Here is a 24,701-nt window from a genome sequence, read left to right on the forward strand (position 1 = left end):
ACCTGATTTCAGATACACAGAGAAACCTGGTGAAAAACTGAGTAAAGAATGTGAATTCTTGGGACTTCCCTGGTGGCGCAGTGGTTAAGAATCCGCCCGCCAGTGCAGGGGACATGGGTTTGATCCCTGGTCGGGGAAGATCCCACATGCTGCAGAGCAACTAAGCCCCTGCACCACAACTACTGAGCCTGAGCTCTAGAGCCTGCGAGCCACAACTACTGAGCCCATGTGCCACAACTACTGAGCCCATGTGCCACAACTACTGAAGCCCACGCACCTAGAGCCTGTGCTTCGCAACAAGAGAACCCCCCGCTTGATGCAACTAGAGAAAGCCTGCGCGCAGCAACGAAGACCAAATGAAGCCATAAATAAATAAATAATTTTAAAAAAACAGCGATTGCCCTCAAAAAAAAAAAAGAATGTGAATTCTTTTGATTCTTTTATAGTTATCTCAAAATGCTTAGAGTAATAACTATAAGCCCTGCAGATCAAGTGGTGGGAACTATTGATTTGGGGCCAGTTTGGATGCTCTTAGCTGTGATTTTAGGGCTCTGTGTAAGAATGGAACATAGCTCCTGGGAGGTGTCTTGCTTGACCTCAGACCCAAGTACAAGTTTCACCTAAACCACCTATGGTCCAGAAGGAAAGCAGATTTACCCTTCAGGCTTGTACTAAGGTATGCTACCTCTCAATTAAGAATTTACCCTAGTGATGCATAAAAATCATCTCAAAATTCTTGCATCTGTACATTTTTAAAGATGAAAGTGGACACAAAGACACAATTTGGAGTTCATTTTTTAAAGCTAGATTTCTTTTTGCCTCATTTTTCATTGCCAAGGCAAAGAGTGTACAGTAATTTTCTGATGCTAGGATTGATCTGTAGGCCCAGGTTCAAATAGGAATGAAACTGAGTTGAGGCAGAATATGATGTAAACTAGCATGAGATTGTTTGTATAGTAGAAGAGAGCTTGTGATCCCCAGGTCCATTCAGACTGGCCTGGGAGGCCTGTCATGTGAGTGTAACCTAGAAAGCTGTGCTAATCAATTGTACCCTGTGTAATGAAAAACAGTTTACTGACAGAGAATTGTCAGAATGGGGCTGACAAGAATCTAGTGAGGTTGACAATCTAAATGATAGAGAACACTAGGTAATAATAACAGTAATAGCTAGTATTTATTAAGCAACTACCACGTGGCAGGCAGTGTGCTAGGTATTTTATTTTTATTTTCTATATTTCATATAACCACCCTTCAAAGTTGTCACCGTTATGTCCATCAGTCCTGCATAGTGAGGTAATTTTCCCAATATTAAATAGTAACTGGTAATACTGAGATGAGAACCCAAATTGAATCTGTGTCCAAGTCCCCTGTTCATTGTTTTCCCATACTGCACTTTAGCTGGAGGGTTTGAACATTCTAATTATAGTATCTAAAAAAAAATTGGGAGCTCTAGACTAGGGGCAAAAGACCTCATCTTAATTTTTGTATCTCTTCTCCATCTGTTATTGAGCAGAAAATCCTTACAGGAAAATAGGCCTGTGAGTTTATCTGTAAGAGGAAAAGAAAAATGAGTGAAGAGGAAAGGGTGATTCAAGCAGAAGAGATTTCATCATCTTATTTAGCTAGTGCTGTAGACAAGAAACCTCAGTGGATAGAAAAAGTGGCGGTAGCTTAAAAGGGCTAAGTCCTTGGGGTCTGAGTGAGAGAGAACTTGAACACAGGGAGATCACCTGAGCAGACATTAGGGCTTATTCCTTTCCTTGATCTGTATTTTCAGTAAATTCCAAAGGTGGCTAAGAGTTGAATAATTTTTTAATCCTGCAAGTTACAGGAAGTGTTTGCCATTAACTAGATAGCTAGAAGACCAGTTACTGGTACTAATTACTTCATGTTAATAATGTTGTTGTATTTTTTATTCTGCTAAGACTTAGACATCAGGCAGTCTCCCCTGAATAAGTTTGAGTTTTAACCACTGAATACATTTTATATATCATTAAGGAGTTTGGTAGGCAGAATAGTATTCTCCCCACATCCCTCCAAAAAATGCCGACGTCATAATCCCCAGAATCTGTGACTTTGTTACCTTACATAGCAAAAGGAATTTTGCTCGCGTGATTAAGGTTAAGGACCTTGAGATGGGAAGATTATCCTGGATTATCCAGGTGGGCCCATTTTAATCACATGAGTCTTTATTTTTTATTTAAAAAAATTTTTTAAACAACTTTATTGAGATATAATTTACATGCTATAAGATTCACCTGTATTAAGATTACACTTCAGGAGTCTTTAGTACCTTTGTAAAGTGTGTAACTTTCACCAATATCTAATTTTATAACATTTCCATTAACCCAGAAAGAAAACTCATGCCTGTTTGCAGTCACTTCCCATTCTTACAGGCCTGGGCAACCGCTAATGTACTTTTTGTCTCTATAAATTTGCCTCTTCTGGACACCTTTCATATAAATGGACTCTTACAGTATATGGTCTCTTGTGTCTGGTTTCACTTAGCATGTTTTTGAGGTTCATCTGTGTAGTAGCATGTATTAGTAATTCTTTTTTGTTGTTGTTGTTAAACAACAGAAATTTATTTTCTCACAATTCTGAGATCAAGTTGTCAGCAGAGTTGATTTCTCCTGAAGCCTCTCTGCTTGGCTTGTAGCTGGCCTGTGTCTTTTCTCCCTGTGTCTTCACATGGTCTTTCTTGTCTCTGTGTGTGCATGTCCTGATCTTCTCTTCTTATAAGGACACGAGTCATATTGGCTTAGGGCCCACTCCCAATGACCTCATTCAACCTTAATTGCCTCTTTAAAAACTCTGTATCCAAATACAGTCACATTCTGAGGTACTAGGGCTTAGGACTTCAACCTATGTGTTTTGCAAGGATACAATTTAACCTATAACACTCCACCCTCTCAGCCTCCAAAATTCAAGTCCTCACATGTGAAATATATTTGCCCCATTCCAACAGCCACAAAAGTCTTAACCCATTCCAGCATCAACTCTAAGTCTAAAATTTCATCTAAATAGCATCTAAATCAGATATGAGTGAGACTAGAGGTATGATTCATCCTGAGGCAAAATTCCTCTCCAATAGTGAACCTATGAAACCAAACAAGTTATCTGCTTCCAAAACACAATAGTGGGACAGGTATAGGATAGACATTCCCCTTCCAAAAGGAAGAAATTGGAAAGAAGAAGCCTTGACAGGTCCTAAGCAAGTACAAAACCTAGCAGGGCAAATTCCATTAGATTTTTAATTTATTCAAAGTTTTAGTTTATTATATCAACATCAGTACTAGAACTCACATCTTTTACTCTCCAGTCTGCAACATTTCTACAGCACACATTTGTGTGCTGACATTATTTGTATGACATTAATATATGTGGCTGGGCTTCCCTGGTGGCGCAGTGGTTGAGAATCTGCCTGCCAGTGCAGGGGACACGGGTTCGACCCCTGGTCTGGGAAGATCCCACATGCCGCGGAGCAACTGGGCCCATGAGCCACAATTACTGAGCCTGCGCGTCTGGAGCCTGTGCTCTGCAACAAAAAAGGCCGCGATAGAGGCCTGCGTACCGCGATGAAGAGTGGCCCCCGCTTGCCGCAACTAGAGAAAGCCCTCACACAGAAACGAAGACCCAACACAGCCATAAATAAATAAAAATAAATGAATTTTAAAAAGAGAGCTGAGAAGCAAGAAATGTTTAAAAATATATATATATGTGGCTAATTTTAAGAAACTACTGTGGAAAATTCCATTAGATTTTAAGGCTCGAGAGTGAAATCCTCTTTGGCTCAATTTTCTGTCTAACAAGGGTGGTGGCTCTGCCTTCTCCCTGAATTTTGTCCCCAAACCCTCTGGAACCAATGAGGAAACAGTCCTGCTGCCTGGGCCTGTGCTGTCTGGACCCATGGTGGCAGTAGCAGCCCTGCTGACCCCTGACCCACCTTCAGAGTCATTCCTCCCTGTACTCGAAGGATGACGCATGTTTGCATCCAGACATCTCTAACATCTAACTTCCTGCTTGTAGAACCCCAGAAGTCCGACAGCCTTCCTTCATTTCGTCCCACCTCTGTTCTCTTCAGTCCAAGCTGGCAGTGCTTCTGCTGAGATGGTTGATTGGATCCATGTGACACACCCATAATCTCTTTAGTAAAGACTGTCCAGCCATGTCTTTGGTGTTCTCTCCTGAACACACTTTCTCATTTTTTGCAATACGAATAAGCTGAGAATTTTCGGTCTTCAAGTTCTGGTTCCTTTTTGCATAATAATTTCTTTTTCAGTTGTCTCCCTCTCACACTTTACTATAAGCAGCAAGGAGAAACCATGTCACACCTTCAACATTTTGCTCAGAAATATCCTCAGTTAAATATCCAAGTTCATTACTGACAGCTTTTACTTTCCACAAAACACTAGAACACAATTTGGTCAAGTTCCCTGCCACTTTGTAACAAGGACTGCTTTTCCTCCAGTTTCCAGTAACATATTCCTCATATCCATCTGAGACTTCCCCAGAAGCACCTTTAACATTCATATTTGTGTCAACATTCTGTTCATGATGAAATATATATAAACATATATATATGAGCAGATATAGTGATAGAAGCTTTCTGTACAGTTCTCTCTTTCTGAGCTCTCAGAAAAATCACCTTGAATGACCGTATTTAGTCTCTTCCAGACAATCTAGGCTTTTCTTTTTTTTTTTTTTTGTGAACATGTAGTATTTATTTTTTTATTTTTTAACATCTTTATTGGAGTATAATTGCTTTACAATGGTGTGTTAGTTTCTGTTGTATAACAAAGTGAATCAGCTATACGTATACATATATCCCCCTATCCTCTCCCTCTTGCGTCTCCCACCCTCCCACCCTCCCTATCCTACCCCTCTAGGTGGACACAAAGTACTGAGCTCATCTCCCTGTGCTATGCAGCTGCTTCCCACTAGCTATCTATTTTACATTTGGTAGTGTATGTATGTTCGTACCACTCGCTCACTTCATCCCAGCTTACCCTTCCCCCTCCCCATGTCCTCAAGTCAATTCTCTACGTCTTTGTCTTTATCCCTATCCTGCCCCTAGGTTCTTCAGAACCTTTTTTCTTTTTTTAGATTCCATATATATGTGTTAGCATACAGTATTTTTTTCTTTCTGACTTAACTTCACTCTGTATGACAGACTCTAGGTCCGTCCACCTCACTACAGATGACTCAATTTCGTTTCTTTTCATGGCCGAGTAATATTCCATTGTGTGTATGTGCCACATCATCTTTATCCATTCATCTGGCCATGGACACTTAGGTTGCTTTCGTGTCCTACCTATTGTAAACAGAGCTGCAGTGAACGTTGTGGTACATGACTCTTTTAGAATTATGGTTTTCTCAGGGTATATGCCCAGTAGTGGGATTGCTGGGTTGTATGGTAGTTCTATTTTTAGTTTTTTAAGGAACCTCCATACTGTTCTCCATAGTGGCTGTATCAGTTTACATTCCCACCAACAGTGCAAGAGGGTTCCCTTTTCTCCACACCCTCTCCAGCATTTATTGTTTGTAGATTTTTTGATGATGGCCATTCTGACTGGTGTGAGGTGATACCTCATTGTAGTTTTGATTTGCATTTCTCTAATGATCAGTGATGTTGAGCATCCTTTCACGTGTTTGTTGGCAATCTGTATATCTGCTTTGGAGAAATGTCTAGGTTTTCTGCCCATTTTTGGATTGGGTTGTTTGTTTTTTTGATATTGAGCTGCATGAGCTGCTTGTATATTTTGGAGATTAATCCTTTGTCAGTTGCTTCATTTGCAAATATTTTCTCCCATTCTGGGGGTTGTCTTTTTGTCTTGTTTATGTTTTCCTTTGCTGTGCAAAAGCTTTTAAGTTTCATTAGGTTCCATTTGTTTATTTTTCTTTTTATTTGCATTTCTCTAGGAGATGGGTCAAATAGGATCTTGCTGTGATTTATGTCATAGAGTGTTCTGCCTGTTTTCCTCTAAGAGTTTGATAATGTCTGGCCTTACATTTAGGTCTTTAATCCATTCTGAGTTTATTTTTGTGTATGGTGTTAGGGAGTGTTCTAATTTCATTCTTTTACATGTAGCTATCCAGTTTTCCCAGCACCACTTATTGAAGAGGCTGTCGTTTCTCCATTGTATATTCTTGCCTCCTTTAAAAAAGATAAGGCGACCATATGTGCGTGGGTTTATCTCTAGGCTTTCTGTCCTGTTTCATTGATCTATATTTCTGTTTTTGTGCCAGTACCATAGTGTCTTGATTACTGTAGCTTTGTAGTATGGTCTGAAGTCCAGGAGCCTGATTACTCCAGCTCTGCTTTTCTTTCTCAAGATTGCTTTGGCTATTCAGGGTCTTTTGTATTTCCATACAAATTGTGAATTTTTTTTGTTCTAGTTCTGTGAAAAATGCCATTGGTTGTTTGATAGGGAATGCACTGAATCTGTAGATTGCTTTGGGTAGTATAGTCATTTTCACAGTGTTGATTCTTCCAATCCAAGAACATGGTATATCTCTCCATCTGTTTGTATCATCTTTAACTTCTTTCATCAGTGTCTTATAGTTTTCTGCATACAGGTCTTTTGTCTCCTTAAGTAGGTTTATTCCTAGGTATTTTATTCTTTTTGTTGCAGTGGTAAATGGGATTGTTTCCTTAATTTCTCTTTCAGATTTTTCATCATTATTGTATAGGAATGCAAGAGATTTGTATGCATTAATTTTGTATCCTGCTACTTTACTAAATTCATTGATTAGTCCTGGTAGTTTTCTGGTAGCATCTTTAGGATTCTCTATGTATAGTATCATGTCATCTGCAAACAGTGACAGTTTTATTCTTCTTTTCTGATTTGGAGTCCTTCTATTTCTTTTTCTTTTCTGATTGCTGTGGCTAAAACTTTCAAAACTATGTTGAATAATAGTGGTGAGAGTGGGCAACGTTGTCTTGTTCCTGATCTTAGTGGAAATGGTTTCAATTTTTCACCATTGAGAATGATGTTGGCTGTGGGTTTGTCATATATGGCCTTTATTATGTTGAGGTTTTGGAGGGTTTTTGTCGTAAATGGGTGTTGAATTTTGTTGAAAGCTTTTTCTGCATCTATTGAGATGATCATATGTTTTTTATCCTTCAATTTGTTAATATGGTTTATCACAATGATTGATTTGCGTATATTGAAGAATCCTTGCATTCCTGGGATAAACCTCACTTGATCATGGTGTATAATCCTTTTAATGTGCTGTTGGATTCTGTTTGCTAGTAGTTTGTTGAGGATTTTTGCATCTATGTTTATCCGTGATATTGGCCTGTAGTTGTCTTTTTTTGTGACATCTTTGCTGGTTTTGGTATCAGGGTGATGGTCGCCTCATAGAATGAGTTTGGGAGTGTTCCTCCCTCTGCTATATTTTGGAAGAGTTTGAGAAGGATAGGTGTTAGCTCTTCCCTAAATGTTTGATAGAATTCGCCTGTGAAGCCCTCTAGTCCTGGGCTTTTGTTTGTTGGAAGATTTTTTTTTTTCAATTTATTATTTTTGGCTGCATTGGGTCTTCGCTGCGGCGTGTGGGCTTTCTCTAGTTGTGGCAAGTGGGGGCTACTGTTCATTGCGGTGCGTGGGCTTCTCATTGTGGTGGCTTTTCTTGTTGCGGAGCAGGGCTCTAGGCGTGTGGACTCAGTAGTTGCGGCTTGTGGGCTCTAGAGCACAGGCTCAGTAGTTGTGGTGCACAGGCTTAGTTGCTCCATGGCATGTGAGATCTTCCTGGACCAGGGATCGAACCCATGTCTCCTGCATTGCCAGGCAGATTCTTAATCACTGCGCCACCAGGGAAGTCCCTGTTGGAAGATTTTTAATCACAGTTTCAATTTCAGTGCTTGTGACTGGTCTGTTTATATTTTCTATTTCTTCCTGGTCCAGTCTCGGGAGGTTGTGCTTTTCTAAGAATTTGTCCATTTCTTCCAGGTTGTCCATTTTATTGGCATATAGTTGCTTGTAATAATCTCTCATGACCCTTTGTATTTCTGCAGTGTCAGTTGTTACTTCTCCTTTTTCATTTCTAATTCTACTGATTTGAGTCTTCTCCCTTTTCTTTTATTTTTTAAAAATTATTTATTTATTTATTTATGGCTGTGTTGGGTCTTCGTTTCTGTGTGAGGGCTTTGTCCATTTGCGGCAAGCGGGGGCCACTCTTCATCGTGGTGCGCGGGCCTCTCACTATCACGGACTCTCTTGTTGCGGAGCACAGGCTCCAGACGCGCAGGCTCAGTAATTGTGGCTCACGGGCCTAGTTGCTCCGCGGCATGTGGGATCTTCCCAGACCAGGGCTCGAACCCGTGTCCCCTGCATTGGCAGGCAGATTCTCAACCGCTGCGCCACCAGGGAAGCCCTCCCTTTTATTCTTGATGAGTCTGGCTAATGGTTTATTATTTTTGTTTATCTTCTCAAAGAACCAGCTTTTAGTTTTATTGATCTTTGCTATTTTGCTATTTATTGATCTTTGCTTCATTTCTTTTTCATGTATTTCTGATCTGGTCTTTATGATTTCTTTACTTCTGCTAACTTTGGGTTTTTTTAAATTCTGTTTTCTCTAATTGCTTTAGGTGTAAGTTTAGATTGTTTATTTGAGATCTTTCTTGTTTCTTGAGGTAGGATTGTATTGCTATAAACTTCCGTCTTAGAACTGCTTTTGCTGCATCCCATAGGTTTTGGGTCGTCGTGTATTCCTTGTCATTTGTTTCTAGGTACTTTTTGATTTCCTCCTTGATTTCTTCAGTGATCTTGGCTATTTAGTAGTGTATTGTTTAGCCTCCATGTGTTTGTATTTTTTACAGATTTTTTTTCCTGTAATTGATATCTAGTCTCATAGTGTTGTGGTCAGAAAAGATACTTGATACAATTTCAGTTTTCTTAAATTTACCAAGGCTTGATCTGTGACCCAAGATATGATCTATCCTGGAGAATGTTCCATGAGCACTTGAGAAGAAAGTGTATTCTGTTGTTTTTGGATGGAATGTCCAAAATAATATAAATATCAATTAAGTCCATCTTGTTTAATGTGTCATTTAAAACTTGTGTTTCCTTATTTATTTTCATTTTGGATGATCTGTCCATTGGTGAAAGTAGGGTGTTAAAGTCCCCTACTATGATTGTGTTACTGTCTATTTCCCCTTTTATGGCTGTTAGTAGCATTTACCTTATGCATTGAGGTGCTCCTATGTTGGGTGCATAAATATTTACAATTGTTATATCTTCTTCTTGGATTGATCCCTTGATCATTATGTAGTGTCCTTCAGTGTCTCTTGTAATAGTTTTATTTTAAAGTCTATTTTGTCTGATATGAGAATTGCTACTCCAGCTTTCTTTTGATTTCCATCTGCATGGAATAACTTTTTCCATCCCCTCACTTTCAGTCAGTATGTGTCCCTAGGTCTGAAGTGGGTCTCTTGTAGACAGCATATATACGGGTCTTGTTTTTGTATACATTCAGCCAGTCTGTGTCTTTTGGTTGGAGCGTTTAATCCATTTACATTTAAGGTAGTTATTGATATGTATGTACCTGTTACCATTTTCTTAATTGTTTTGGGTTTATTATTGTAGGTCTTTTCCTTCTCTTGTGTTTCCTGCCTAGAGAAGTTCCTTTAGCATTTGTTGTAAAGCTGGTGTGGTGGTGTTGAATTCTCTTAGCTTTTGCTTGTCTGTGAAAGTTTTAATTTCTCCGTTGAATCTGAATGAGATCCTTGCTCGGTAGAGTAATCTTGGTTGTAAGTTTTCCCCTTTCATCACTTTAAATATGTCCTGCCACACCCTTCTGGCTTGCAGACTTTCTGCTGAAAGATCAGCTGTTAACCTTATGGGGATTCCCTTGTATGTTATTTGTTGCTTTTCCGTTGCTGCTTTTAATATTTTTTCTTTGTATTTAACTTTTGACTGTTTGATTAATATGTGTCTTGGCGTGCTTCTCCATTTATCCTGTATGGGACTGTTTGTGCTTCCTGGACTTGACTGTTTCCTTCCCATATTAGGGAAGTTTTCCACTATAATCTCTTCCAATATTTTCTCCGTCCCTTTCTTTTTTTTTTTTTTTTTTTATAAATTTATTTATTTATTTATATTTATTTTTGGCTGTGTTCGGTCTTCGTTTCTGTGCAGGGGCTTTCTCCAGTTGTGGAGAGCGGGGGCCACTCTTCATCGCGGTGCGCGGGCCTCTCACCGTCGCGGCCTCTCTTGTTGCGGAGCACAGGCTCCAGACGCGCAGGCTCAGTAGTTGTGGCTCACGGGCTTAGTCGCTCCGCGGCATGTGGGATCTTCCCAGACCAGAGCTCGAACCCGTGTCCCCTGCATTGGCAGGCAGATTCTTAACCACTGCGCCACCAGGGAAGCCCCGTCCCTTTCTTTTTCTCTTCTTCTTCTGGGACCCCTATAATTCGAATGTTGGTCCGTTTAATGTTGTCCCAGAGGTCTCTGAGACTGTCCTCAATTCTTTTCATTCTTTTTTCTTTATTCTGCTCTGCAGCATTTTTTTCCCACTATTTTATTTTCCAGGTCACTAATCCATTCTTCTGCCTCAGTTATTCTGCTATTGATTCCCTGTAGAGAATTTTTAATTTCACTTATTGTGTTGTTCATCATTGTTTGTTTGCTCTTTAGTTCTTCTAGGTCTTTGTTAAACGTTTCTGGTATTTTCTCCATTCTGTTTCCAAGATTTTGGATCATCTTTACTATCAATACTCTGAATTCTTTTTCAGGTAGCTTGCCTATTTCCTCTTCATTTCTTTGGTCTGGTGGGTTTTTACCTTGCTCCTTCATCTGCTGTGTATTTCTCTGTCTTCTCATTTTGCTTAACTTACTTTGTTTGGGGTCTCCTTTTCTCAGGATGCAGGTTCGTAGTTCCCATTGTTTTTGGGGTCTGACCCCAGTGGGTGAGGTTGGTTCCGTGGGTTGTGTAGGCTTCCTAGTGGAGGGGACTGATGCCTGTGTTCTGGTGGATGAGGCTGGATCTTGTCTTTCTGGTGGGCAGAACCACATCCGGTGGTGTATTTTGGGGTGTCTGTGACCTTATTTTGATTTTAGGCAGCCTCTCTGCTAATGGGTGGGGTCGTGTTCCTGTCTTGCTAGTTGTTTGGCATGGGATGTCCGACAGCACTAGAGCTTGCTGGTTGTTGAGTGGATCTGGGTCTTAGCATTGAGATGGAGATCTCTGGTAGAGCTCTCACCAATTGATATTACGTGGGCCGGGAGGTCTCTGGTGGCCCAGTGTCCTGAACTTGCTCTCCCACCTCAGAGGCTCAGGCCTGACACCCGGCCATAGCAACAAGACCCTGTCAGCCACACAGCTCAGAAAAAAAGGGAGAAAAAAAAGAAAGAAAGAAAAAATAATAATAAATAAAGTTACTAAAATAAAAAATAAAAATAACTCTTAAAATATAAAAAATTAAAAAAAAAAAAAACGAGAGCAGCCAAACCAATAAATCCACCAGTGATAACAAGTGCTAAAAGCTATACTTAAAAGAACCAAAAGCGCATAGAGAGAGCCCTAGTACAAATGGTAAAAGCAAACCTATACAGACAAAATCACACAAAGAAGCATACACATACACACTCACAAAAAGAGAAAAAGGAAAAATATATATATAAAAAGAAAAAAAAGAGAGCAACCAAATCAATAAACAAATCTACCAATGATAATAAGCTCTAAATACTAAACTAAGATAAACATAAAACCAGAAACAAATTAGATGCAGAAAGCAAACCCCAAGTCTACAGTTGCTCCCAAAGTCCACCACATGAATTTTGGGATGATTCCTTGCCTATTTAGGTATTCCACAGATGCAGGGTACATCAAGTTGATTGTGGAGATTTAATCTGCTGCTCCTGAGGCTGCTGGGAGAGATTTCCCTTTCTCTTCTTTGTTCTCACAGCTCCTGGGGTTCAGCTTTGGATTTGGCCCCACCTCTGCATGTACAGAGGGCATGTAGGTCACCCTCTGGCATCTGTTCTTCACTCAGACAGGAGGGGCTTAAAGGAGCGGCTGATCAGGGGGCTCTGGCTCACTCAGGCCGGGGGGAGGGAGGGGTACGGAATGCGGGGCGAGCCTGTGGCGGCAGAGGCTGGCATGTTGTTGCAACAGCCTGAGGCGTGCAGTGTGTTCTCCTGGGGAAGTTGTCCCTGGATCACAGGACCCTGGCAGTGGTGGGCTGCACAGGCTCCTAGGAGGGGAGGTGTGGATAGTGACCTGTGCTTGCACACAGGCTTCTTGGTGGCTGCAGCAGCAGCAGCCTTAGCGTCTCATACCCGTCTCTGGGGTCCGCGCTGATAGCCGCGGCTCGTGCCCGTCTCTGGAGCTCGTTTAGGCAGTGCTCTGAACCCCCTCTCCTCGTGCACCCCGAAACAATAGTCTCTTGCCTCTTAGGCAGTTCCAGACTTTTTCCCAGACTCCCTCCCAGCCAGCTGTGGCACACTAGCCCCCTTCAGGCTGTGTTCACACAGCCAACCCGTCCTCTCCCTGGGGATCTGACCGAAGCCCGAGCCTCAGCTCCCAGTCCCCACCCGCCCTGGCGGGTGAGCAGACAAGCCTCTCAGGCTGGTGAGTGCTGGTTGGCACCGATCCTCTGTGGGGGTATCTCTCCGCTTTGCCCTCTGCACCCCTGTTGCTGTGCTCTCCTCTGTGGCTCCGAAGTTTCTCCCCCGCCACCCCCCGTTTCTGCCCATGAAGGGTCTTCCTAGTGTTTGGAAACTTTTCCTCCTTCACAGCTCCCTCCCAGAGGTGCAGGTCCCATCCCTATTCTTTTATCTCTGTTTTTTCTTTTTTCTTTTGCCCCACCCAGGTACGTGGGGAGTTTCTTGCCTTTTGGGAAGTCTGAGTTCTTCTGCCGGGGTTCAGTAGGTGTTCTGTAGGAATTGTTCCACGTGTAGATGTATTTTTGATGTATTTGTGGGGAGGAAGGTGATCTCCACGTCTTACTCCTCCACCATCTTGAAGGTCCCCCTCCCACATGAGTCTTTAAAAGCAAAGAACTTTTTCCTGGCTGTGGTCAGAGAGAAATGACCACAGAAGGGTCAGAGACATGCAATGTTGTTGGCTTTTAAGTTGGAGAAAGGGGACCACAGCCAGGGAACTCAGGCACATCTATAAGATGGAAAAGGGAAGGAAACAGATTCTCTCCTAGAGCCTCCAGAAAGGAATGCAGCACTTGATTTTAGCCCAGTGAGACTACTGACCTATAGAACTGTAAGACAATAGATTTGTGTTGTTTTAAGCCATTAAGTTTGTGGTAATTTGTTACAGCAGCAGTACAAATAATATACTATTTAACTATATTAGCCAAAAACCTCAGAACCATCCATGACACCTTCTTCCTCATTCTTGACTTCTTATTTATTCTGTCACTGTCCTGTTGATTTAACTTCCTAAAAAGCTCTTGGGTCTGTTCATCTCTCTCCATTTCCTTGGCCACTAACAACTTCTGTCATCTCCACCTTGTTCTACTGTAATAGTCTCTTTTTCTGTGGTCTAGTGTATTCTCAACCTTGTAGCTACAGTGATCTTTCTAAAGGGGGAAGTGTTATTTTGTCCCCCACCCCTAATTAACCTAATTAATCTAACATTTCAGCTCCAGCATTACTTCTTGTGGGAGACTTCTCTGACACTGCTCCCCCTACTCCCAGTCTAGGTCAAGTTGATTCAACATTGATTCCTGTTGGTGGGGATGTAAACTGATACAGCCACTGGGGAGAACAGTATGGAGGTTCCTTAAAAAACTAAAAATAGAACTACCATATGACCCAGCAATCCCACTACTGGGCATATACCCTGAGAAAACCATAATTCAAAATAAGTCATGTACCACAATGTTCACTGCAGCACTATTCACAATAGCCAGGACGTGGAAGAAACCTAAATGTCCATTGACAGATGAATGGATAAAGAAGATGTGGCACATATATACAGTGGAATATTACTCAGCCATAAAAAGGAACAAAACTGAGTTATTTATAGTGAGGTGGATGGACCTAGAGTCTGTCATACGGAGTGAAGTAAGTCAGAAAGAGAAAAACAAATACCGTATGCTAACGCATATATATGGAATATAGAAAAATGGTACTGATGAACCTAGTGGCAGGGCAGGAATAAAGACACAGATGTAGAGATCAGACTTGAGGATGGGGTGGGGAAGGGGAGGCTGGGATGAAGAGAGAGAATAGCATTAACGTATATACACTTCCAAATGTAAAATGGATAGCTAGTGGGAAGCTGCTGTATAGCACAGGCTGATCAGCTTGATGCTTTGTGACGACCTAGGGGGGTGGGATAGGGAGGGTGGGAGGGAGGGGATATTGGAATATATGTATACATATAGCTGATTCACTTTGTTATACAGCAGAAACTAACACAACAGTATGAAGCAATTATACTCCAATAAAGATGTAAAAAAAAAAAAAAACCTTGATTCCTATAATGATTGTTTTTAATGCTTATAGAATGTTATTTCTTTATTTCAGACTACTCATCTTAGACTCTAATTATACATTCATTTGTGTAATTATTTGATAATCTCTATCTTCACGGGAATGTTTAAGAACCATGAGAACTAGCATCAAATCAAGTTGTGGCTCATCATTGCATCCTTAGACTCCACCTTAGTGCCTGTATGTATGTCATGGGTACACAATAAATATATGTTGAATCAATAAATAACTTAAAACATGTTAAACTAATAGTGCCACAGTGACTTTCCTCCAATACTGAACAGCTGTCTTTTTTTTTTTTTTTGCCATGCCACACGGCTTGTGGGATCTCAGTTACCCAATCAGGGATTGAACCTGGGCATGGCGGTGAAAGCCCGGAATCCTAACCACTAATCCACCAGGGAACTCCCCCTAAACAGCTGTTTTAGGATGATAGTTCATTTACTGTATAGTTGTGAAGAGTATATAGCTTGTAAGATAGTCACTTGAAAGGATTTGAATATTTTAAAATATCTTTTAAAAAATTGTTATGAAAGCAATATAACAACTGTAATTGGAAAGTAGATTGTCTATAACCCCACTAATCAAACAATAATTTTCATTCTTTAGTTTTAGATTTTTTTCAATAAAAGGAATTCCTATTAGTCCTTGTTTAAGTGTCATAGAACTATTCATGCAAAGTGAATATCAGCTGTTAGGTTTTAAATGCAATTTGCTGTAATGCTAGTTACTCCAGAATATTTTTAGTGACACAGAAATGTGTGGGAGTTAAATGTTTCTATAAGTGAATATGGAAATGAGAATATATATGATTGTGAATGGAGATAGAGCTATAGTTCTAAGTGGAACTTTTGGAGTGTGCTGCTTTATTCTAAGATAATTTTATTAGGAAAAAGTTTAGTTATAAAGGAATATTAAGTAATTCCTACTGTACATGAGATAATATATTTTAACACTCTCATGCTTTTAAGAATGTAAAAGTTACATGTGACTTTAAGATACATTTAAAATAATGCAAAAGTAAAATGTTGAATTATGGCGAGAGACAGTTTGTGTTTAAAAAAACAATTCATGTAGTGATTAGAATAAAAGTTAAATTTTATATATTGATGCCTTAGAGTAAGTTTGTATTACAAGCTCTGAAGGTGGGAGAATCTTGCTCTAGAAAATTACACTGAACTACTTCACATAACCCAATTGACTACCTAGTTTTTTGCCTTATGTTTCAAATTTGAAATAAGCTATTATTATTACCTAACTGCTATCTCTTGACTTTTATATATTTCTATAATACAGTAAATGTTTTGTACAAAACTGACATGTAAATTAGTACTAGATTATTTTTGAATGCTCAAGAGGGAAGCATAGGTTTCAGGGCATAAGACAAGCTCAAAGTAAAAGCCTAATAGACCTGACCATACCCTTTCCCTGTAAAATAGTTTTTGTGGCTCTCAGCTGCCTACGTGTAGACATTAAGTTCTTGAATGTTATACAGGAGATAACCTTGCCTGGTTAGACTGTGGAATAGGCGTTGAGAGGGGAAGATATTTTAGAGACATTGAGGATATAAAATTGGTTGGACTAGGTGATTGGTTGGATGTGGGTAGGAAGAAGGAGGTATTATAAGGATAAAACTCAGGCTTCTGGGTGGGAGCCTGGGGCATTAAGTGAGATAGAGAGAGAGGCATTATCCTTTACCAGGGAAGGAAGGCTATGAGCTACCCCTGTCTAATGACCGCTTATTTAACTATTTTAACAAGTTCTTTAATGTCTAAGGGGATTTTGTGCATGGAGAAAAATCCTCATCACTGCTCATAATTAATGCGCAGTTTTTAAACCTACTTATGAACTAAGTTCCAAAATAGAATGTTTTAAGCATTTAGAATTGATTACAAGATTATTTAGTTAAATTATCTTTAATAACAGTTGAAATTACAATTAATTTGACTTCTATAATACTTCACTTTATATAGTGATTGCAAAACTTACTATACTTAAAATTAAACCTATTTTAAAATACTAACCCATGGGTTTAATTAATTCATTTACTCTCTCTGTAGTACTTTGTTTTTTTTAATCTTCCTTGGATTTTAATAATCTTCCCAGATTCTTATTTCTGTACTTTCCCAGGATTTTAGTAATTTTTTTACACCTTCCTAGGGTTATGGTTGTCTTACCACTACCAAAACAAAACAAAATTTCAGATTAGTCAAGGTTTAGGGTTTGTTGATGGATTTGATTCTTAGGTAAATCACAAGATTTGCTTATGCCTTTAAAGATGATTTAAAAGTTGCATTGGTGTGTACTTGGTCACTTCTGTAACTAAACTTGCTAAGTTAATGAGATTTTTTTTTTTTTTTTTTTTAACCCATGCCTTTTCTCATACATTTTTAGTTTCTTGCAACCTGGGGTTACTCCCTGAATGAAATACTCTTCTTCTTCTTCTTCTTCTTTTTTTTTTTTACATGTGATTAGTATTTTATAACCCATTGTTCTATTGTCATTATGAATTGCCCTTTTCTGGTGGCATTCCTGCCAGGAATTATGGACGTTTCATCTCCCAAGAAATCAGGGCTCAGGTCTGTGCCATTAGCTCTCTTTAGGATATTCCGCTGATTCATCCAGTTGGAGCTCAGGGTTTCTGCTTGGTCATTGGGTGTGACCATCGGTGCTCATCTACCACCGCGTTTCCTTTCAAGTGATGTGTGTGTGAGGACCTGCACTGATCTGACCCTCCTGTTCTTGGTCTATAACTTGCTTTTTCTGGGACTGTTTGGCTTATCCACAGTTCCCTATATCTACCCCTTCCTCCTGTAACTAAACAAAAACGTAAACAGCTATGCCTTATAAACAGACATAAACTTAATAGGAGAAACAAAACATCTAAATGTTAACACTAACCTAATTATCAGCATAATGACTATTATTTTACCTTTCTTTACAATCTTTTTATACACTTTAATTTTTTTGTTTTTTTGGCCGCACCACACAGCTTGTGAGATCTTAGTGCCCCGACCAGGGATTGAATCCGGCCCCTCAGCAGTGAGAGCGCAGAGTCCTAACCACTGGACTGCCAGGGAATTCCCTAACTTTCTTTTTTGTATCTTTTTATGAATTCATGGTTTATCATAGATTGAGTTTGTTCCATTTAGTTATAATTATTATTCTCTTTTTAATGTTCCAGTTGTTGCCTGGCCAACCTCAAGCTGGAAAGCATTCTTCACTTTACAGAGAACTCACTTCTGGATTCCTTTACATAACACATTACAGTATACTTATCCTTCCATAATTATCTTACCTTAATTTGTATTACATTACTTTTAGGGAAGTTTCTGTTATATAAAATCAGTAATACTCGTATTCTGTACTTCCCGTCTGATCCATATGATACTGACTGATTGGTTTATTTGGGGAACGGGCTCACCATGAGTAGTAAAACAGATTGAGAATAACATAGCTCTCCTTAGTGGGCAAAGGTCGTGGACAAAGAAACTAGTGTATTAATATTAATTTAGAGCCTATAGTTACTAATTTTCACACTTAATTTCCATGGTAACAGAGAGTTCACTATAGCTACCTGTGCTCCGATTGTCAAACATGCATGAAGTTTTTTTAAAGGAGGCTGTTATTGATCAAGCCAAGAAGGACATGTGACTTTTTTTTTAAAGTTAGTGAATCATATGAAATTATTGTTTCTGTAGGTAGAAAATGGTGAAATATAGGCAATTTAATAAGTTTAACTTACCAGTGTGCTACATTACTTTTGACGGTGTCATATTTTTGTGAAGTGGGTTTTTGGCAACTGCTTTGATAAAAAACAAGTACTGTGCGGAACAGGGAACGAGGATGGTAGTGTCTGAACTGATTCCCAGGTTTGCAAAGTTATACAGTGCCCAGGTACACACACTGCATTAGTGGTTATTTTAAAATGAAATAAAATATTTTTCTTTCAATTTATGGGTATTATTTTTTTTAAAAACTACAAGATGTTAGGACATCATACTAATTAGGTTGTTTGGACTTGACATTCTATATTACTTTGGTAATGGTGTTTCTTTAACAGTATTTCGACAAAGTTTCAATTATTTTTACACATGGCACCCTTTACCATAGCATTAGCACTCACAGGCGTTAAGTATCGTACATTCTTGGGAGTTCTGTATTAAATCCTTCCTTAGGTAGAAGACTTCTCCTGAGGCAGTCCTGTCTATGAGGTTGGGTGGAGTAGGTAATGACATGTGGCCTGTAAAGGCCTTATAGAGCTTCTTCCCTGGAAGATTAACTAAGAGGTCGACAGGAAGGAAGATTAGAATTAGGATTAGAATAGATGAAGAATCACCTGGAAGGCTTGCAAAATCATCTCCTCAGAAGTACCAGAATGTGTTAGTGTGAATTATCTGTTCCAGAAAGGAGTCTGCTATTACTAGAATTTGATGACAGGTTGATGGCATAAGCATGAGGGGGCAGAGAAGGAAAATGGAGATGATAAATTCCTAAAATGGCTGTGGCAGAGACAGGTTTTGCCCATTTCTGGCCTGGCCTGAGTCAGTTTACTGCTGCTAGATTTAAGAGCAGGTTTAGGGGAAAGTGCCGCAAGCCTCAGCTGCTTCTGGTTCAGCCCAGTCTCAGTGTGAATCTCAGTGAATGCTCCTGTTCCTTGTACATCCTGCGCTGTCCCTGACCTGACTCCTCTCCCCAGGAGAGGAGGAAATATGCATCCTACCGCCCAGTTCTCCTTTGTGATCAATATAAAGTGCTTAAAATCCCTCATGTGAGTACCCTGAGGAGTGCTTGCTGCTGCTCTGCTTGACAGCTCCCTCCTTCCCCATTCTTCATGCTTTCTTCCAGCGCAGTGATGCTAACCCAGTGATTCTAGGCCCCTGGCCTTTTTTTGCCTCCATAGTTTTTTTCCTAATCCTTTAACCTTTCCATTTGTTTTCTTCTAAATTAGGGATCAGAAACTTAAATGCCTACAGGTATAAACAAATCTGATAAGGCCTGTAACAAGCTGGAGAGTGCCCAGCTAAAGGGGACAACTGTTTCTTTGTTCTACCTAATTGTTGCCATGGGGGCGTCCAGACGCCTACCCCAGACCTTGAGATGTTTCAAGAGAAGCAAGTCATCTGAGAATTTTGTATACAGTGTTTACATGTTGGCATTTAATTCAGATTTTAAAAACAGAGTTGGATGCTGCTCCTGGGCCAGGACTTCGAACCTCTGCTCTAGATCTTATGTTAAAATTGGAGCTCAAAATTGAGCCCAGTATTCAGGATTTGATAAGGGACCTGTTTGTACCCTGTCAGTTATGCTCCATTTCTCTCTCAGAATTGCTTTCTAGTCAGTTGCAGTTCTTTGACTTGTTCCTTGAAAGACTGTGTGTCATCTCTGAATGAAAGCAGTTAAGAAAAATACTGTTTTGACCTGAGTGTATCTAAAGCTTTCCCCTCCTGAAAGAGGCATTCACCGAGAGGCCTAAAACTGAGAACTAAGAAAATCTTCACTCCCAGAGATAGAGCAGGATAGAGATTGGTCCCTGTAGCATTTGGGGCTGCAGAGATTTTGTTATAAAACAAATGCTGTTACCCATACTTTGATGATTAAAATTCTTTAGAACAAAGTCTTAAAAAAGTCCTCAGTCAGTATTATCCTTTGCATTTATCTGTGTATTATCCTGTTAAAGTTGCTGGAAAATAGGCAGTAGGGAGATAGTAACCATCTAGGGAAACTGCTTACTAGTGGGTTCATTATCGTGTTAGAGAACAGAATTTTGCTTTCTGGGTTTCTAGGTAGCCTAGGTTTATAAAACAGCTCTAAAACATTTTATTTCTCTTTCTCGTCCCCAACACTATCTCTTTTTTTAGGTTTTCAAAACAAAAATAGAGTTGCAATCTTGGCAGAACTGGACAAAGAAAAAAGAAAATTACTAATGCAGAACCAATCTTCAACAAATCATCCTGGAGCTAGGTATTGAAGAATAATGTGGTTTTTATATTCAGTGATATAAAAAATATCTTGGACAATATAACTGAAATTGGTTGGCAATGGTTTGTTTCTTTAACATTGGAATTTAACATGTTATGTTTTATTTCCTAGTTAGACTTGAAAAGTTAGATTATTTAATTGCTTAGATTTTAAATATTTTAATTCTAATCAGACTTAAAATTTCCCTACAGCCTACTTTCAAAAAAAGAAAAGAGTTTTGTATAGTTTTTTTGTTACTGAAATTATTGTTAATGTCCCACTTTTTAAGCATTATGCAAAATAGATAAAGTTGCGGTAGCTTAATGATATTTATTGTATTCCATTTCTGCCATCTTAAATCTCTTCCCTGACATCCGTTATCCCATTCAGCCACCACCCTAACTTTCCCCTCTCTTTTTTTTTTTATCTGTTTCTGTTATTTTATTTGCTTGTTAGATTGATTTCTAGTAAAAGTATAATATAGTATAAAATATTCTTCTGTTTCTTCAGGGGACTGTCCCTGGTGAATTCAGGTATACAGGAAAGGACTCACGTGAAAGCTAGAGCTAATTTATTTTTTTAGGTGTGCAGAGTCAGCCAGACCTCTTAAAGGAGTTGTCTGTACGTACTCACCTTTGCTTTCTCACTTATTTACTCCCCAGCCCACTACAATCTGACTTCCACGCCTCCCCACCTCCAACCCAAAGAACAGGTTTGAGCCTAGGTCACTTGCAACCTCCTTGTGGCTAAATCTGGTGGACCAAAGTCCTTTTCTTGTTAGACTTCCTAGCATTATTTGACACCACTGATGGCTCCCTCCTTTTTTTTCTTTTTTTTTAATTGAAGTGGAGTTGTGTTAGCTTCAGGTGTACTACACAGTGATTTGACATGAGCATACATTATGAAACGATCACCACAATGTCTAGGAACCATTGTCTCCACACAAAATTAATACAGTATCATGAATCATATTCCTTATGCTGTATATTACGTTCCTGTGACTTCTTTATTTTCTCACTGAAGGTTTGTGCCTCGTAATCCCCTTCACCTATTTTGCCCACCCCCAACCTGCTCCCCTCTGGTGTAAATTTTTTTATTGGAGTATAGTTGATTTATGACATTGTGTTAGTTTCAGGTGTATATGAGTCTGTTTTCATTTTGTTTTGTGTGTTTTGTTTTTTAGATTCCATATATAAGTGAGATCATATGGTATTTGTTGTCATAAATGGCAAGATTTCTTTCTTTTTTTTAATGGCTGAGTGGTATTCCATTGTATACAGTGCCCTCCTTAAGATACTCTCTTTCCTTGGCTTCCATTCATCCACTGTTATACTATCTTGGTTTCTTTTGCAGACATTTCTCCACTGCCTCTCTCTTTTTAAAATTAATTAATTAATTAATTTTTGGCTGCGTTGGGTCTTTGTTGTGATGCGTGGGCTTCTCATTGTGGTAGCTTCTCGTTGCGGAGCACGAGCTCTAGGCACACAGGCTTCAGTAGTTGTAGCACACGGGCTCAGTAGTTGTGGCTCGTGGGCTCTAGAGCGCAGGCTCCGTAGTTGTGGCACACGGGCTTAGTTGCTCTGCAGCATGTGGGATCTTCCTGGACCAGGGCTTGAACCCGTGTCCCCTGCATTGGCAGGCAGCTTCTTAACCACTGAGCCACCAGGGAAGTCCCACTTCCTGTCTCTTGAATGTTGATATTCCTCAGAGTTCTGTTCTAGATCCAGTCTCCCAGTCTATGTCTTTTCACTGGACAGTTGCATTCACTTTCACAGCCTGTAATTTATGTGCCAGTTACTTTTATACATTTGCATCTCCAGCCTCGTCCTCTCTCTCAAGCACCAGACTGCCTCCTGGACATCTGCACTTTGATGTCTTCCAGGCATTTCAAACTGAGTATGTCCCACACCGAACTCATCTTCCCTCCCTCTCTACCTACTTAATATTGTTGGCTTGCTTGTCTCCATGAGTGGTACAGATCTACTAGTAATCAGAGTCAGAAATGTGAACTTTAATTGTTTATTATTCCCTTTTACTTCCATCTCTAAACACTTATCATTCTCTTATGTTTATATTTTGAAATGTGTCTCAAACTGTCCATTTTTCTTTATTGCAACTGATGCTGCCCTGGTCCTGGCCACTCTCATTTTTTGCCTCAGTTACTACCTCCTGAATTTCCCACAGTCTTAAGTTCTCTCGAATACATTTATCAGTTGTGTCAGTTAGGATGTTTTAATCTGGAAGTAACAGAAAACCAAAAAGTTGGCATAAATGTTAGGATATAGGTTAACCAGAAGCGTGAAGATAAGGTGATTCCAGAATGGCTTACTGCAGTGGCACACCAGTGTCAGCACTGACCCAGCTTCCTTTCTTCTCTCCTTTCTGCCCTTCTCCATGGGTCAGCACCTCCTTACTGGTCAAAATATGACTGCAGTAGCCTAGGCACCACTATACACCGAGCCCCCGTAGAGGCAAAAGCCGGAAAGGTTCCTCTCCTGTGTCCATTTTGTAAGAGTGAGGAAAACGTTCTCAAAGCCTTCAAGCAGACTACCCGTGAAGTCTAGCTGCCCAGAACTGTGAACCTTTCTCTTGCCTAAACAGGAAACTAGCAAGGGAAATGGTGTTGTCTTATACCAATCAAAGTTCACCCCCTGGGGGATAACCTGGCCCACCATGAAGAATGGGACCAACGATAATTGAACTAAGTGTGGGTTCCATTAGCGAGGAAGGAGGGAGAGCAACAGTTGTTGGGGAGATGACCAGCACTGTCTGCCACAGTGGCGGTCTTTCTGAACCGTAGTGTGATAATTCTGATCGAGTCACTCTTCTGTTTGTAACACTCTTTGGGAGTCTCCCTTCACTGTTAGGATAAGGTCTTCATTTCTTAATTTATTTCACAAGGCTCTACATATCCCGGCACCTGCCTTCCTCCCTAGCCTTATTTTTTGCCAACCCATTTCTCCCCTCCCGAGCCCTGACCTCCAGTCCTACCTTTGCATGTTCTACCTTCTGCTTGAAACATTCAGCTCTTTAGTTTTCATCATAAATGTAACTTTATGATAGACCAGAGTACCTCAAATCTGTTTGAAAGCAGAGGACCATAAATCATCAATAAAAAGGAGATAATCTGAAGCCCTAGTAAATAATATAGGCTTTCTTCATATAAATTAATGTAGACAGTGGGAGAAGGAAAAAAAACTTATTCAGGAAGTTCTTTTTTCTTTCTTCTTTGTAATCCCTATTTAGAATATCTAATGAAAAATGTGATTCAGAAGGAAGGGAGTCTCTAAACAGTCAAGTAACTAAGATTCCCATTTTAGCATTGCGCTCTCGAGACCCTCTCTTAACAAGGACTTCCGGGACCACGCTGAGCAGCAGCACATTGCAGCCCAGCAGAAGGCGGCTTTGCAGGTGAGGAAAGTGTGGCTGACATTCTTGTCTCATTGGAGATTTCCTGGGGCTTGGAAACCAGCACGCTTCTTATTTTGTATTTCAGTGGAGCAATATCAATAAAAACGTTCCACACATAATTGCAGTTGTTTGCTGACGTTCAGTCATGCCCAGAGGATTTGAAGGACCAGATACGGCAGTAATGAAAGTATCTTTCATGGTGTTGACGTGGTCATGATTGATTCTGTGCCACACCTGGCAAGGGACTGCTGCACACAGAAGAGTTTAGGGTATTTGGATGGACAGAATGATCTTGAAAAGCTGAACTGGCTAGTTTAATAGTACATATCTATTTTTTCAAATTTGTCGTGCCATTATGTCCTTTGATAGTCTTACCGGTTTATTATTGTTGTTTGGATTCTTTTTTTAATGGTCAGCATGTCTGTTGTGCAGGAAATGTTTAAGACTATAGGAATGTGATTATCAGTTAAAAAAATTGTTCTTATTATGATAAACAATTTTAGTATTTCATTGATCTTGGATAATTTAACTAAGATTCCTAGAAACCTTGCACTAGACATCGTTACCTATGCTTTTAAACCTTAGAATCTCAGAATTGGAAGGGATATTAAAGATCATCTCACTTTAGACAACCTATGAACGAACAGTCCTTTGTTTAGTGACAAGGGACGTCACTGGTGGTTTTCTGTTATTTATATGCCAACATCCTCTACAAAATGTTGGTATCTTAATCACCAGTAATCAGCTGTCTTTCCCCCTTGTCCTTCCAACTACTGCCCTTCTTTCTCACTCTCCTGCTTTACTGACCACGAGCAGAGTACTTTGGGACCTTTGTTGCTAGATTTCCTCCCCACTCCAAGGAACAAAGTAATT

At 39.8% G+C, this 24,701-nt stretch overlaps 2 protein-coding genes across 5 annotated transcripts in view; one reads left to right on the plus strand and one right to left on the minus strand.

The window, feature by feature from the left end:
* Window positions 1-24,701, minus strand: part of KIAA1958 — a 225,388-nt gene that overhangs the window by 14,909 nt on the left and 185,778 nt on the right. The gene's annotated exons all lie outside the window — the stretch shown is intronic.
* INIP (INTS3 and NABP interacting protein) overlaps window positions 1-24,701 on the plus strand; it is a 37,650-nt gene that overhangs the window by 6,062 nt on the left and 6,887 nt on the right. The window contains exons 3-5 of one of the 4 annotated variants that reach the window (XR_014265665.1): window positions 20,318-20,420; window positions 23,738-23,828; window positions 23,914-24,015. Coding sequence is in view for 2 of the 4 variants with exons in the window: in XM_082469263.1 (XP_082325389.1) it covers window positions 20,318-20,420; window positions 23,738-23,828 (194 nt within the window). In the remaining 2 variants the exon portion in view is untranslated. Of the gene's footprint in view, window positions 1-14,489; window positions 14,637-20,317; window positions 20,421-23,737; window positions 23,829-23,913; window positions 24,149-24,701 lie in introns of all 4 variants that reach the window. The other 3 variants (XR_014265666.1, XM_082469264.1, XM_082469263.1) reach the window with 3 other exon arrangements.

Source organism: Balaenoptera physalus, assembly GCF_965194825.1.
Source record: "Balaenoptera physalus genome assembly, chromosome: 7".
In the NCBI taxonomy this organism is placed as follows: domain Eukaryota; kingdom Metazoa; phylum Chordata; class Mammalia; order Artiodactyla; family Balaenopteridae; genus Balaenoptera; species Balaenoptera physalus.